At 41.5% G+C, this 15,789-nt stretch overlaps 1 protein-coding gene across 4 annotated transcripts; it reads right to left on the bottom strand.

Moving 5' to 3' along the window:
* Positions 1-5,483: 5,483 nt before the first annotated feature.
* On the bottom strand, positions 5,484-15,330 carry LOC120536653 (gap junction alpha-2 protein-like). Of its 4 annotated transcripts, none has more exons than XM_039765082.1 (3): positions 15,246-15,330; positions 11,132-11,549; positions 5,484-6,618 (listed from the first exon to the last, which is right to left on the bottom strand). In XM_039765082.1, exons 2-3 carry the CDS (start codon positions 11,493-11,495, stop codon positions 6,257-6,259), a joined length of 726 nt encoding a protein of 241 aa, XP_039621016.1. In that variant the 5' UTR covers positions 11,496-11,549; positions 15,246-15,330; the 3' UTR covers positions 5,484-6,256. The 4 variants fall into 4 exon arrangements, with proteins under 4 accessions (XP_039621016.1, XP_039621017.1, XP_039621018.1 ...); XM_039765083.1 differs by lacking the exon at positions 15,246-15,330 and adding an exon at positions 13,194-13,446; XM_039765084.1 differs by lacking the exon at positions 15,246-15,330 and adding an exon at positions 13,117-13,191.
* Between the last annotated feature and the right edge of the window lie 459 nt (positions 15,331-15,789).

The following is a 15,789-nucleotide window of genomic DNA, read 5'->3' as shown; positions in this document are numbered from 1 at the left end:
TTAAACAGAACCTTCCAGATTTTCCTCATCTTGCACCCTCAACCATGCTGGAAAAATTATTGCTCAATTTCAAGGAGTTAGACTCCATCTCTACAATATATAAAATCCTTTTACAATCCTTCCCTTTCAAAGAACAAGAGTACACTGGGAAAAAGATCTCTCAATTAATATATCAGAAAAAGAGTGGAAAGTAGTAATGCAGAGAATTCACTCGAGCTCCATATGCGCAAAGCATACAATTATACAACTCAAAATTATATATCGAGCACATCTGTCTCGCCTAAAACTCTCAAAATGTTTCCAGGGCTGTGATGATCCAACCTGCGAACGTTGCAACCAAGCCCCAGCCTCACTAGGTCACATGTTTTGGGCCTGCACCAAATTAACATTATTCTGGACAAACATTTTTAATTACCTGTCAGACAGCCTTGGACTCACAATCCCTCCTAACCCATTAACAGCTGTGTTTGGGGTTCTTCCAGAGGGGCTTAAAGTGGAGAAAGACAAACAAATTGTGATTGCATTCACTACACTGTTGGCACGCAGACTCATTCTGATAAACTGGAAGAATCCAGACTCTCCTCTTTTAAGTCAGTGGGAAACCGATGTGTTATATTATTTGAAATTGGAAAAAATCAAATACTCAGTTAGAAGATCTGTACAGACCTTTTTCAAAACATGGCAGGATCTAATCAGTAATATTTTAAAATAAGTTCATAAAGCACAGAGAATTTTTTTTTAAATTAGGTATGTTTACAAGCCTTAAATTTAACGTTATTTGGCTTGCTCTCTCTCTCAGGGGTGGGGATCGATCTGTTCTTAACTCAATTTTTCTTTTTGTAAAATCTTGATTGCTTTGTATGGATTGTAATAAAATTAATAAAAAATAAAGAAATAAAAAAAAAAATTAAATAAGGAACCATCCTTTCTATCTTCTGACCAAGCAGTAACCTATCAGATCTTGGGGACACTCTCGCCCAGTACTCACTTATCTATTTGAGCTGGAATGCTGTCGCAAGTCATTCTCAGCAGTAAACAATCCCAAGAAGCACTGCGTCTTAAATGTCAGAATACTTGACATGACTTTAGCCATGCAGTTTTGTCTTTCAATGGAAAGCTGTCAGGCCTAAAAGACTTGTAATAATAAATGAGTTAGAAAAGGGCATGGGTGGTGGTTGATCTGTTTTCAATCCTATTTTTGTAAAAACTGATCTGTATAGAATGATTACAATAAAATCAATTAAAAAAAAGGGCAGGGGGAGCACCGTAGCAATCAATGGACAGACAGGCATCACTTGGTAGGTTTCTAGAACCTGCTCAGTCCATTTCATGGCTTTCTCAACCAGAGTTGGGCAAAAGACCGGAAACAGGCTTGGAGAGGACTCTACTGTAGACCATCAATGGGAACACACACACACACACACACACTCCACAATTTGCAACTGTCAATTAACACAGCCTCAAAAAAAAAATGCACTGTATGATAAATTCCGTCTTTGCTTGAACACGTCTGGCTGCCGCTCTCATTTTTATGAAATGGAACATGCAAAGAAGAAGAGGGGGGAGACGTGTCCGGAGGCAGGAGGAGAGAAAGAAAGTAAAGAGAGTGGAACTGAGGGTAGGAACTTTGAATGTTGGCAGTATGATTGGTAAGGGAAGAGAGTTAGCAGATATGATGGAGAGAAGGAAGGTTGATATATTGTGTGCAAGAGACTAAATGGAAGGGGAGTAAGGCCAGGTGGATCGGAGGTGGATTCAAATTTTTCTATCATGGTGTGGATGGGAGGAGAAATGGGGTAGGAGTTATTCTGAAGGAACAGCATGTCAAGAGTGTTTGGAGGTGAAAAGAGTGTCAGACAGAGTGATGATGATGAAGCTGGACATTGGAGGTGTGATGATGAATGTTGTTAGTGCAAATGCACCGCAAGTTGCGTGTGCAATGGGTGAGAAAGAAGATTTTTGGAGTGAGTTGGATGAAGTGATGAACAGTGTATCCAAGGGACAGAAAATGGTGATTGGAGCGGATTTCAATGGGCATGTTGGTGAAGGGAACAGTGCAGACGAGGAGGTGATGGGTAGGTATGGTGTCAAGGAGAGGAATGAAGAAGGTCAGAAGATAATGGATTTTGCCAAAAGGATGGACATGGCTGTGGTGAATACATATTTTATGAAGAGGATAGGAACAAGGGTGATGTACAAGAGTGGAGGAAGATGCACACAGGTAGATGACATCCTATGAAGAAGAGTTGGTCTGAAGGAGATTGAAGACTGCAAAGTGGTGGCAGGGGAAAGTGTAGTTAAGCAGCATAGGATGGTGGTCTGTAGGAAGATCAAGAAGAGGAGGAGAATGAGGGCACAGCCAAGGATGAAATGGTGGAAGTTGAAAAAGGAAGACTTCAAGGTTGAGTTTAGGGAGAAGGCGAGACAGGCACTGGGGTAGCAGTGAAGAGTCACCAGACAGCTGGGAAACTACAGCAGATGTAGTAAGGGTGACAGCAAGAAGGGTGCTTGGCATGACATCTGGACATAGGAAGGAGGAAAAGGAAACCTGGTGCTGGAATGAGGAAATACAGGAGAGTATACAGAGGAAGAGGTTGGCAAAGAAGAAGTGGAACAGTCAGAGAGATGAAGAAAGTAGACAAGAGTACAAGGAGATAAGACGCAAGGTGAAGAGAGAGGTGGCGAAGGCTAAAGAAAAGGCGTGTAATGAGTTGTATGAGAGGTTGGACACTAAGGAGGGAGAAAAGGACTGGTGGGCTACACAGAGGGGCCGAGCTGGGAAAGATGAGCAGCAGGTTATGGTGATGAAGGATAAAGATGGAAATGTACTCACAAGAGAGGAGAGTGTGTTGAGCAGATGGAAAGAGTACTTTGAGAGGCTGATGAATGAAGAGAACGAGAGAGAGAAGAGGTTGGATGATGTGGAGATAGTGAATTAGGAAGTGCAACAGATTAACAAGGAGGAGGTAAGGACAGCAAGGAATAGGATGAAGAATGGAAAGGCCGTTGGTTCAGATGACATACCTGTGGGAGCATGGAGGTGTTTAGGAGAGATGGCAGTGGAGTTTTTAACCAGATTGTTTAATGGAATATTGGACAGTGAGAGGATGATGAGGAGTGGAGAAGAAGTGGACTGGTGCTGATATTTAAGAATAGGGGGGATGTGCAGGACTGCAGTGACTACAGTGGGATAAAATTGGTGAGCCACAGCATGAAGTTATGGAAAAGAGCAGTGGAAGCTCAGTTAAGAAGTGAGTTGATGATTAGTGAGCAGCAGGGTGGTTTCATGCTAAGAAAGAGCACCACAGATGTGATGTTTACTCCGAGGATGTTGATGGACAAGTTTAGAGAAGGCCAGAGGGAGTTGCATTGCGTCTTTGTGGACCTGGAGAAAGCAAATGACAGGGTAACTGAGAGGAGCTGTGGTATTGTATGAGGAAGTCAGGAGTGGCAGAGAAGTACATAAGAGTGGTACAGGATATGCACGAGGGAAATGTGACTGTGGTGAGGTTTGCGGTGGGAGTGACGGATGCATTCAACATGGAGGTGGGATTATTTTCACTGGTGATGGACAGGTTGACAGACGAGATTACACAGGAGTCCCCGTGGACTGTGATGTTTGCTGATGACATTGTGATCTGTAGAGAGAGTAGGGGGCAGGTTGAGGAGACCCTGGAGAGGTGGAGATATGAGAGGAGAAGAATGAAGATCAGTAGGACCACCAAGATAGAATACATGTGTGTGAATGAGAGGGAGGTCAGTGGAATGGTGAGGATGCAAAGAGTAGAGTTGGCGAAGGTGGATGAGTTTAAAATACTTGGGATAAACAGTACTGAGTAATGGGGATTGTGGAAGAGAAGAGAAGAAGAGAGTGCAGGCAGGGTGAAATGGGTGGAGAAGAGTGTCAGGAGTGATTTGTGACAGTCGGGTACGGGTATCAGCAAGAGTGAATGGGAAGGTCTACAGGACGGTAGTGAGACCAGCTGTGATATATGGATGGATTGGTGACGGTGGCACAGGAGACAGAGAGGGAGGTGGCAGAGATAAAGATGTTAAGATTTGCATTGGGTGTGACGAGGATGGACAGGATTAGAAATGAGGACATGAGAGGGTCCGCTCAAGTTGGATGGTTGGGAGACAAAGCCAGAGAGGCGAGATTGCTTTGGTTCGGACATGTGAAGAGAAGAGATGAGGGGTATATTAGGAGAAGGGTGCTAAGGATAGAGCTGATAGGGAAGAGGAAAATAGGAAGGCCTAAGAGAAGGTTTATGGATGTGGTGAGAGAGGACATGAAGATGATGAGGACAGGAAGATATGGAAGAAGATAATCTGCTGTGGCGACCCCTAATGGGAGCAGCCGAAAGAAAAAGAAGGAACGTGCAAAGCTATTCAGTTATGACAAATGTTGCAGAACAGAAATGAAAGGCAGACGTTATTACAGTATGAACACCAGGCGAAAGTAGCACTCTCATGGTAAAATAGAGGGTAACCAAATTGAACACAAGTTCTTAATCAGTCGTTCTCAGTCGGGAGTTTTGACCATTCTATTATATCTTTATTACATAGAAGGAGAAGGGACTGAGGTATGGGGGTATCCCCCTTTGGAGTTTTGTACAATCTGGTCCAAGTGGCTGAAGTGGTTTTCCTCTGCCTAAGCACCTTGAGTAGCAAGACAAGTGCTATATAAATGTAATTAATAATTATTGTTATTATTAAATACATTATGAGGGGGTGGCACGGTGGGTAGCGCTGCTGCCTCACAGTAAGGAGTCCTGGGTTCGCTTCCCGGGTCCTCCCTGCGTGGAGTTTTCATGTTCTCCCCGTGTCTGCGTGGGATTCCTCCCACAGTCCAAAGATATGCAGGTTAGGTGCATTGGTGATCCTAAATTGTCCCAAGTGTGTGCTGGGTGTGTGTGTGTGTGTTTGCCCTGCGGGAGGCTTGCGCCCTGCCCGGGGTTTGTTTCCTGCCTTCCGCCCTGTTGGCTGGGATTGGCTCCAGCAGACTCCCGTGACCCTGTAGTTAGGATATAGCGGGTTGGATAATGGATGGATGTTGCAACTACTGCAAAGTAATTCATAATAAAAAAAAGAGGTACAACTTTACGTTTTGCAAAACTGAAACATTGTAAAGCAAGTCAAAATGCGAAGTATTACAGTAAAAGAATAAATTAAATTACATTCAATCTACTTTATTGATCCCCAAAGGAAAATTCAATTTGATAAATATTGTCAGTCAGTCAGTATCCAACCCGCTATAGCCTAACACAGGGTCATGGGGGTCTGCTGGAGCCAATCCCAGCCATCACAGGGCACAAGGCAGGAACATTGATATATTAAATCATATTTACAGAATTCATTTTAGTATTTTTTGTTTCCTAGTACGTCAACATTGTCTTTCATTGTGCTGTTTTGCATTGGACCCTTGTGCGCATCTTGAAAGGCGCTATATAAAAAGATTGATTTACTCACACACTCGGCACAGGTTTATATCAAAATTAGTACTTTTATTTAAAGCAGTACACAAATGGAAATACAAGACGACAATAAAATACAGAAGTCTTTTTTTCTCTTTTGCTGATGAGGAAGTAGGACAAGTTACTTTATAAGTGAAAAAGAGAGAACCAGAGGCTCAAAACAGCTACATTTGCTGTATTTAACACTGCGGAAGCCCCATCACGTTAGGATATTTTTCGGGTCAAGTTCCGTGTTCACTGTGTAGGGTCGGAGGCTCGTGCGCGAAATGAGTTTCGTTAGCTATGTAGTTAAAAAAAAAAAAAAAAAAAAACGCTTTGTGCTTTAAAACTGGAGCTGAACGGAGTAAAGAAAGTAAGAAACTCGTATCAGTTCAACTGTTAAAAATGTAAACTTTGTTATTTTCTTTCTTTCTACTAATAACAGGTGGTCTTTTCGTTCTTTATGAAGCCACCTGGCCGGTCTTCACTGCATGTAAATGAGAAGCAAGTGACGTCACGACTGAGAAGCAGTCATGCGCAGTTGAGTAGGAGGCGCCTAAGCAATGTGATTTCTCCGAAGAGACCTAACGTGGTGCCCACTAGGCCATTAATAATAAATACAGGGCTTGTGCAGGTGAAATAAATAAAAAAAGTACCATCTATTGTTCTCTTTGGTGGAAGTCAGAGATAAACAAAATTTTAGTTGTGAAATCCTCCATCACCTTACATAATCTTTCCATAACTTTTCTTTTTAAATCAGATCGACTTTTTTTAAGCGCAGGTGCATTTTCACATTGCCCACATTACCTTCGCCTTTTAAATCCGCACCCGGCGGCGCTCCAGCAGCGATACATGAAATAGCCCAGGCTGAACGTGACATTGACGACAGATGTCATCCCCAGGATGATGATGGCCGTCAACTTGTCCGCCCGACCCAGGAGGACGCAGTGCGTTTCCTTCGCAGGACACTGCTGATCGTGAGTGACGCAGGACATGGTGGCCGCCTGAAATGCCCGACTCTGGATAACAAACAGGAGAAAACAGAAGGACATCTCAACGCCGCAGAGCAGGAGGAGGCAGGCAGCCAAGCGGGGCAAAAACCACGGAGGCCCCTGAATCGAAATGGAGTCCGACGCTTCTGCTGGGTCCGAAGTGTTGACGGCACCTGGTGGAAAATAATTAAGGAAACAACATGAGAGACGTGCACAGTCCACGGCGAAATAAGAGACATGTTCAAGTGAGGTTACAGCTCTCAACTTAAGGCACAGTGTTAGGAAGATGGATATTGAAAGTTTCCATAAGACAGAAGGACAAACCTTGTAAGTTATTGCAGAGCAATCATTAACACAAGTCACTCTTTATCGGGGAATAACAGCCTTGTTCCCGGCACCTTTCCATTTTAACAGACATAGAATCCTGAGTGTCCGTTTGTTTTCTGTTATTTTCTTCCTGGTATCCCAGTTTTCTTCCAACATTTCCCCTAGTCGAGTGTATCACGTGGCTTGACAAAGTTAAACTGGACGTGTGTGTTGTGCGAGAAGTGGCCCAGTGATAAACCGTCACCCTCATCTTTGCCCGACTCCTGCTTTGCACCCAGAGATGTCAGATGTCGTCTAATCCAGTGATCCTGAGGTTTAAGATCTATAGGAGGCTTGGGAATGTCACATTTCAGGGCCTGCAGCCTGTGTTACACCTCCATGAGGGGGTAAATCATAAAGTAAAAGCAATGTGAAACTTACAGCTAGAAACGGACGCGATACAACAGGTTCGCAGTGGCTTATGGGTATTTTTTATTTTATTGATTTTATTGAAAACACACAACATCCCATACAAATAGGTCATTTTTTTTTACAAAAATAGGATCGAAAAATTAAACCCCACCTCTGGCTTATGGGTAGTTTGAACACCCACAGCACAGCAATCTTGTGGACGTCAACGTCAAATGAACATACTCTGCTTACATCGTTGTTAAACGACTGATACTGTATAGTGAGATCTCTCAGGGTAGAAAAAGTCAAACCTCATCATCGTGAATCTAAAAACAATCTGTGGAGTCCGTGATCTCAACAACCCAAATTATATCAATACCTTTAGTCCGTCACGTACTGTGAAGTAAGTAATACGCCTGAGCCACCAATGATTCGCGGTAAGAACACTCAACACCGCGTAACCTGATCGCAGTTTCAGCGTATCGATAACTTAATCCAAATTTGGGTTGTGGGGACCCGAGCCGTTGCAAGTAGCATTGGAAACGAGGCTGGACTAGAGCCTGCACTATTAAAAGATAAGTGGATTAGCAGATAATTTGGAATCCATTATATCATTACAGAAGGCCTTGGATAGCAGACAGACTTGGGCAGATTTGTGGACGATGAAATTTAATGTCAGTAAATGTAAAGAATTACACATACGAAGTACAAATGTTAGGTTTGAATACACAATGGGCGGTCGGAAAATCGAGAGTCCACCTTATGAGGAGTAAATCACCGAGCTAATTTAGGATCAACCATCTGTAGAGATGTGGAATGAAAAGCAGAATATCAATAGGGAAGGAGAACATGCAAAGTGATGACCGTCAGACATGGGACTCAAACCTCCCGGTGCCAAAGTGGGTCTTCAGAGTGATACCATAAAAGAATCATCCATATGAAGGTTCCAGAATGAACCTTTTATTTCAATTTGTAACAGTTTTCACAAATAGCCATGGAGTAGAGCAGTAGTTCTCAAACTGTGGGACGGGCCCCCCTAGGAGGGCGCGAAGTAACAAAAAGTGGGGTGCGAAGATGTGAAAAAAGAAAACAAGAATCAAAAATATGAAAAAAACATCTGTTGAAACCAAAATAAATTAACTTAAACTACATTCTGATACTAGAACAATAAATATCGAGTTAGATAAATGTCGATAAAAGTTAAGTAGGTATAATAAAATATGCATCTACATTTCAAAAAAATGTTGGGGGGGGGCGATTAAAATTGTTATGAAAACTCAGGTCGCAAATACTTAAAAGTTGAGAAACGCTGGAGGATAACCAATTTGTGAAACATCGACATGTTGATGGTTTTAATGGGACTCTTGTTGGATACGATGAAGTTGGCCAAGTTTAGGTTTTCTTGATCTGTCCGCATCGTGCTAGGTCACCTAAAAAATATTAAAGATTTCCATTTTGTCCACATATAAGGAGTCTTTTCAAATCCCAAAGAGCCAACTTCATACACAAAGAACTCTTCACGAAACGGTGCCTTGTCAAGGAATGGCTCTACAAGAAATTAATAAAACATATTAAAGAACCGTGGTTTGTAAAAGAGCAAGATCCAGGTCATAATTCAATTTTCAATTCAATTCAGAGCCCAACCTTTGAAAGATTATTCTAGAAAGGAATATTGCTCTGCTGCTTTGTAATCACGTTTTAAAAATACAAATAAGCCAATAAAAAGTTAAAATAAGGAAAGAGTGAAGAGATGAAAACAAACAGCAAGGCAAAGTCAAAGGTGAATGCACAGAGTAAATGCTGAATGACAATTTTAAATGACCAATATAGAAATGCAAAAATGGAAATAATGAGGGCATCAGAAATAAACTTGACCTCTGAGAATTAAAAGTCAAGGAAGAAAAAAAAAAAATTGTTGTAATTATGGGCTTTGACCTAAACATTAAATCTCACATTAAGCATATTACTAGGACTGCATTTTTCCATTTAAGTAACATTACAAAAGTTAGACTTCTTTAAACATTGCAAGATGCTGTGAAATTAGTTGTCCACTTTTGTTTTTAAAATTAACAATAAAGATTACAGTAATGCACTCCACACAGGACTACAAAAGTAAAAAACATCAATCAATTACAGTTAATGCAGAATGGAGCAGCAAGAATCTCAACTACTAAGAGAAAATCGGAGCACATCACACCAGGCCTAGCATCATTACACTGGTTACCGGCATCATTTCGAATTGATTTTAAAATAAGGGTTTGTAAAGCTTAATATAATCAGGCTCCTCCCTATATTTTGGAGTTTCTCTTCCCCTACATACCTTAGATCTTCTAATGGTGGTCTGCTTCTTATTTCCAAGAGCCAAGCATAAAAGAATTGGTTAGGCAATCATTTGCTGTTATGCACCAAAAATCTGGAATAATTTACCAATTGAGATATCCCTGGCTAACATTAAACCAAATAATCCTAAAAGCCCCCATTTTTTAAATTTGGCCTTTTTGTAGCTACATGTTAGTTCTACCCTTAATAAACTAGATATGCATAGAATTATGAATTACCCTACAATCTTTCCTTTTCTCCATTTTCTTTTCCAGTTCTTCTTTGAGCGACGTTCTGTGCCACCACCACCTGATCAAAAGTCCTGCACAGTCACTTGTGATGTTTGAATGAAAGCGAATACCCCAACTGGGTCTTGTTCAAACAGCGGATGCCATCTCCTTCTTGCTGTTTGTTTTCGACTGGCCTACCCCTACTACAAACCCTGAACTTAAGGTACGTGGGGGTAAGGCCAGGTATACCAGGGTCCCTAATCTTAAAAATTTGGAGTAGGTGCCTAATCTTAAAAACAAGTGGCATCTGCATCTGCATTTTGAACAAAAGCCCCCCAACCTGCCACAAGACCCTCTGTGTCAAAAACACACACACAAAACTTAAGAACATTTAACATTTATGTTTTGTCAGTCTGGGGTCTGGGCATTCATTCAGCCAAAGTTGATATAAATTTTATTTTTCTCTCCAGCTTATCAGATTTCTATCTATCATGGCCAAATTACTTTACCATTGCATCATCATTCAGAGACTCAAAAAGTCATTATTTATGGGTTCTATTTCTCTTATTTATATTTTGCATAATATTTATACATTATGGGCGGCACGGTGGCGCAGTGGGTAGCGCTGCTGCCTCACAGATAGGATACCCAGGTTCACTACCTCCCTGCGTGGAGTTTGCATGTTCTCCCCGTGTCTGTGTGGGTTTCCTCCCACAGGCCAAAGACATGCAGGTTAGGTGAATTGTCAATTCTAAATTGTCCCTAGTGTGTGCTTGGTGTGTGTGTGTGTGTGCTTGGTGTGTGTGTGTGTGTGTGTGTGCCCTGTGGTGGGCTGGCACCCTGCCTGGGGTTTGTTTCCTGCCTTGCGCCTTGTGTTGGCTGGGTTTGGCTCCAGCAGACCCCCGTGACCCTGTTGTTAGCATTAAGCAGGTTGGATAATGGATGGATGGATGGATTTATACATTAATCTTATTTAATTTTAATTTGTTTTTCTTTTTATGCACCTGCTTCTTTGTCAGCTACTAATACACTTTGAGACATCGTTTGTATGAAAACGTGCTGCAGAAATACATTTTTGCTGTCGGAGTAAAAGTGTGCCATATGCTTTGGAATTTCTATAACATAACCTTTTCCAATAAAATTCAGAGTCGCAGGATTTTTGAACATAACCCAGTATCGTTTTGGACAAAGCAGGAACGAAACCTCAAACCACTGAGGCCCACGCCTGCACTCACCTAACAGAGTCAATCACAATTAGATTAGTTTTTTGAAACACTGCGCAGGCGCAGTTCGAATCTAAACTGACATACGCATAAAGCAGCAGCAGCACTAACCACTGCACCACCGTGCCTCCCTTGATGACTGCGATTATTTTGTGAAAATGCAGCATAAATGAAAGAGTTTGATTCTTAGCACAAACCTTTGTTGCCGTTTTCCAAGATCAGATCCCCCTCTTTCCTCTGTTGGTCCCTGTGACGCACCGTCTTGCTTGTCAGCACCAGCAGGAGAACGACGACCCCCAAGAGGACCAGAAAGTAGGCGCTCCATAGCGTGTAGGTGGAGTAGGCGAAGACGTGGTTGAAGCAAAGACCCCGGCAGAAGTCGCTCAGTGTCTGGTTGCAGATGAAGTCCTGCTTGACGGAGCTCCACGTACTTTCCGCGATGAAGAGGGCCAGCATGCGTAAGCCAACCAGCCCGTACCATAGGAATGGACCCTGGCACTGCATCGCCGGCATAACGATAGGCTGAAACAGCCGACCCATTGTTAACCCAAGAGAGGCCATTTGGAGCGGTGCAGGGGTAGCAGTGAAGTCCTTTCCGAGCCGAATCAGCCGAACCTGTGAAAAGGCGGGCATGGAAAATAAAGTTTAAACTAGGTAGAGGACCTGATAAAAGGATTTAAAACATAGTGAAGGATTAATTATAATAATTATTAGAGCTGGTGCAAAACATAGTGAAGGATTAATTATAATAATTATTAGAGTTGGTGCAAAACGGAGCAGCAAATCTTCTTTTGCCACCACAAAAACACCGACCAGGTAACACTTGGAATTTGAACACACGTCTTTATGGGGCTACCTCAAAGATGTCTTCCTCTAAATGTTGGAAATGATTAACGGGTGGAGACATGGTCCATTCAATTAGTGAACCTGGCCTAAATTGTCATCCGCAGGTGCGACAGCGCCACCTTGCGACTCCTACAGTCGTCATCCATCATGAGAGCTGAGGGAAGAAACAACACATCCCGTTTAATCCGAAGCGGCTAGGGAGGAAAGCGAGAACTGACCGCCGCCATCGTGTGTGGAGTATTGGTTTGGACTTCAAACCCTGAAGTCGTGGAAGTTCAAATCCCCACCTGACACAGTGCGACCTCAAGCGAGTCACTTCACCTACATGTGCGCTAATTGGAAAAGCAAACGAAATGCGAACAATTCTGTCTCGAGTGTAAGTCGCCTTAACGTTCACATCTTTGGAGAAAAAAACATGGGGAAAAAATTCATACTCTACGTATGCACTGGGGGGTCTGACCCAAGAAGCATAGGTGCTAAGCCCCCCTCCAAGGAGTTCAAAGATGGGTGGACACAATTCGATCTTAAGTCTCTTTGCCCTTTATATATCGTGAAAGTCAAGCAAAATGGCACCTTTTATTATATTTTTATTATTACCCTTTATATATCGAAAGGTTTCAATAGCAGCCCCCAAATAGTGAAGCCCGTGCAGGACTTTCTTTATTTTTCTTTCTTTCTCTATTATTACGCATATGATAAATTGAGGATTTCTCGCGATACAGCCTAATATGTAACCATAAAAGTGATCCAGAACCTTATGTTGGTTGTGTGTCGTTCCCTTTCGAAATTCCACCTTGAAGGCACGCAGCTTCAGCGTAACATCACACAGAAAAGGGATTTTGACTTTGCGAGAGCCACCGGTGCCACAGACAGCGCTCGGACAGTTTCTTTTGTTTCTATCCATTCATCCATTTTAGCTGAATGCAGTTTGGACAAAAAAAAAATCAGGCTGAGCTGTTTGACATCCCACCCTTACTGAAGGAAGGGCAGAAAACACCTCTGATGAAACTCATAATGCGTTACACTCAAAAAGTCCAAATGCAGAACTGCAAAGCGAGGACATGGAGATTCGGTGCATTATTAATGCAAGTTCAAGTTTTTATCAAGTAAATTAAGGACATCGACAAATCAGGTATAGCGTGATAATGTTTAGCTTAAATACAAAAGTATTGGAATAATTAAAAAGTAAATAAACAACAACCAATAATAATAATAATAATAATGGTATAATAGCAATAATCATTATTACTATTTATTTATTTATTTTTCATAAACATTAATGTCTCGTGATGCTGCATTAATTTACAAAGAAAGGAGGTGTTCAACCCCCACTCACACATGGGACCACGCCAATGTCAGCACTATATTGACCAGTTTGCTAAATGATTTTATCCATCCATCCATCTTCCAAACCTGCTTATATTGAACAGGATCACGGGGCAATTGGAGTCAGTCCCAGCAAGCAATGGACTCGGGGCAGAAACAACAGGACGCCAGTCCATCGCAGAGCAAACACAACGCACACACGGGCGCGCGGGCCTATTTAGGAAGAGCGGTTCACGTGACCTGCATGTCTTTGGACTGTGTGAGGAAACCGAAGCACCAGGATGAAACCCACGTGGTTACGGAGAGAACATGCAGACCTCACGCAAGAAGAACCCGGCATGAGCAGCATCCTTTTGCACAGCCACAGCAGCCTCGCACGTTACCGCCGTTTCTGGACGTTTTCATGTGCTGTTGTTGACAGTTTTCAATGCTTTGACTTGTACTTTCATTTTGATTTTGGATGGCAGGCATATTTGAAGATGTAAGCAATTTATGTGTAACTCATATTTTGCCGTCTACTCTCTTTTAAATATTCATATTAGTTTTTATTGCTTATATCGGTATTTTTATAACGTATTTGGTGATTTCAAAAGTCTTTAAAATATTTTTAAAACGTTATGTAACAGAATAAAGCAACAGAAATGGCGTCTGAAGTTCTGTAAATAAATGATATTGGACAGACCGTTTCTCCGTTATCACCACGTCACCATGCCCCACATTGCTTCTCGTTATAATTTTTATAATTATTATAATGTTTGCGTTGTCTTAAATTGGATGTCTTGTATAAATAAAAAAAAATCGTTAAGCCCAAATCAGCGCATTTCTTTCAGTAGGTGTAGTAAACTTATTTATTTGCATCATCATAGCTCAGAGGTTAATAATTGAAAAAAGTTTTACTTTTTATTTGGTTTCATAAAAGTGTTTTAGCGGTGCCCGTTTCAAAGAATTATTTTTTTATGCTGGCAAAGGAAAAATGAAGAATCGCGGATCAGTAAACAAAAGCCGCAAGATTCAGGAAATTTAATCACACAACAGTCTTCCGGTAGGGCGGCCACTTCTGCATATTATTTGATGTGTGTGCGCCGTTTTATCACATCACCGGTGTCTGTGCTTTGTGTCGGCCTGGAAGTTATTTAACTTTATCGCATTTTGCGGTGACAGTCTTTTCAGGTGCAGTGCAGATCGAAGTTTCTAACACTTACGTGAAATTTCGAGATTCTGTTGATGGAAGCGCTAAAACCAAAAAAAAAAACTCGCCAGACACCTTTAATAAGACCGAGTAAAGAAATGTAGTAACATGGAAAGCAAATAAGCAATTTTTATGGGAAAAAAGAATTGCCTCGGTTAAGTAACTGTTCACCCCCATGCACCTTTTCAGTAAGGGGTCGTAATAAATTCTGCTCTGATATGATCTTGAATTTAAGTCTGATATTGGCAAAAGTGAAACTAAGGGAGTACAGGCTTGTAGTATAGACTACAGTAGATATATTTGTCAACGTTGTATATCTATATATATATTTGACGACCACGGTGAAGATGATAATGATGATTATGAGGATCGGTCTTTAGAGTCCTGTTTTCAGACCTTCGCAGGTTCCCCTCGATGCTTTCCTCGGAGTTTCGTTTTCTCCCACTTCACAAACACGACCCTCTTACGACGAACCGCTTCGGGTGGCTGCAAACGGAGCCGGGGGTGTGCGGAACCCTAAAAGACTCCATGAACTCGGTGCCGTGATAAGATTTATAGAGTATTATTATTATTATTATTATTATTATTATTATTATTATTATTATTATTATTGCGTTTTCGATTGTGTTTTCTTGTTTTGTTTTGCTCTGCAAGTCTCTTTTTAATGACTGACTCTATTAAAATCTGTTAAATAAAATATTGCCTGTACCTTATAAGTGTGCGCCACCATTTTCTTCTTAAAATTTCGACTAAACAATTTCAGTAGTTCAATGGATAACTTAATTTCGTTGCCGTTATATTTTAAAGAAGTCAACCATCTTTATTCTGGTATTTCCAACTATCTACTTTCCTGAAACAAAGTTTTAAAACAAGGACCGTTCCAGGCGAGACCCTCATCGTCGTCTTCCCACGCAGCTCCCCTCAGCCCGCCACGCATTCGCGCATCTCACCTGTCAAACACCTTCATGTCGGCCCGCTAGTCGAACGCTCAGATTTGTGAACATTCATTGTTCGTGACAATAAGGAACTGAAAATAACATTTTTGTTTGTGGTTAATATGGACGTTGCTTTGTGAACTGTTGGTTGGCATTTACGCTGGTGGGGTGTGTGTGTGTATGTGGGGGTGGGCTGTTGTTTGGGGTTTTGCGCTTTGCACCATCTTTATTTATTCATTTTTATATTTATGTATTCACTATTATACTATGCAGCACTCTTTTCAGTACCACTATTAGTATTTTAATGGCACTTTACTGGGTTGTGTGGTTCCTCTTATCCGCGTTCAGCAAGGCGAGATTTCATTCTGTGAAGAGTTAATTGCATATCAGATTGGTTCTTTAGCCTTTGAAAAAGTCCCTATTATGCAGACAAAATATAATTTTTTTTTTAATGTATGCTGGAGATGAATAAATCAAGCAAACCTGAGTGTGATTGAATATGCAGAAATAGTCAAGTCATGGTATTTAAAAAATTCCGTTATCATCGATTTGTAGATAT

The sequence above is a fragment of the Polypterus senegalus genome, chromosome 10, assembly GCF_016835505.1.
Source record: "Polypterus senegalus isolate Bchr_013 chromosome 10, ASM1683550v1, whole genome shotgun sequence".
NCBI classification, from domain to species: Eukaryota; Metazoa; Chordata; class Cladistia; order Polypteriformes; family Polypteridae; genus Polypterus; species Polypterus senegalus.
The sequence above is the reverse complement of the archived record's forward strand: the minus strand, read 5'-3'. Positions and strand labels throughout refer to the sequence as shown.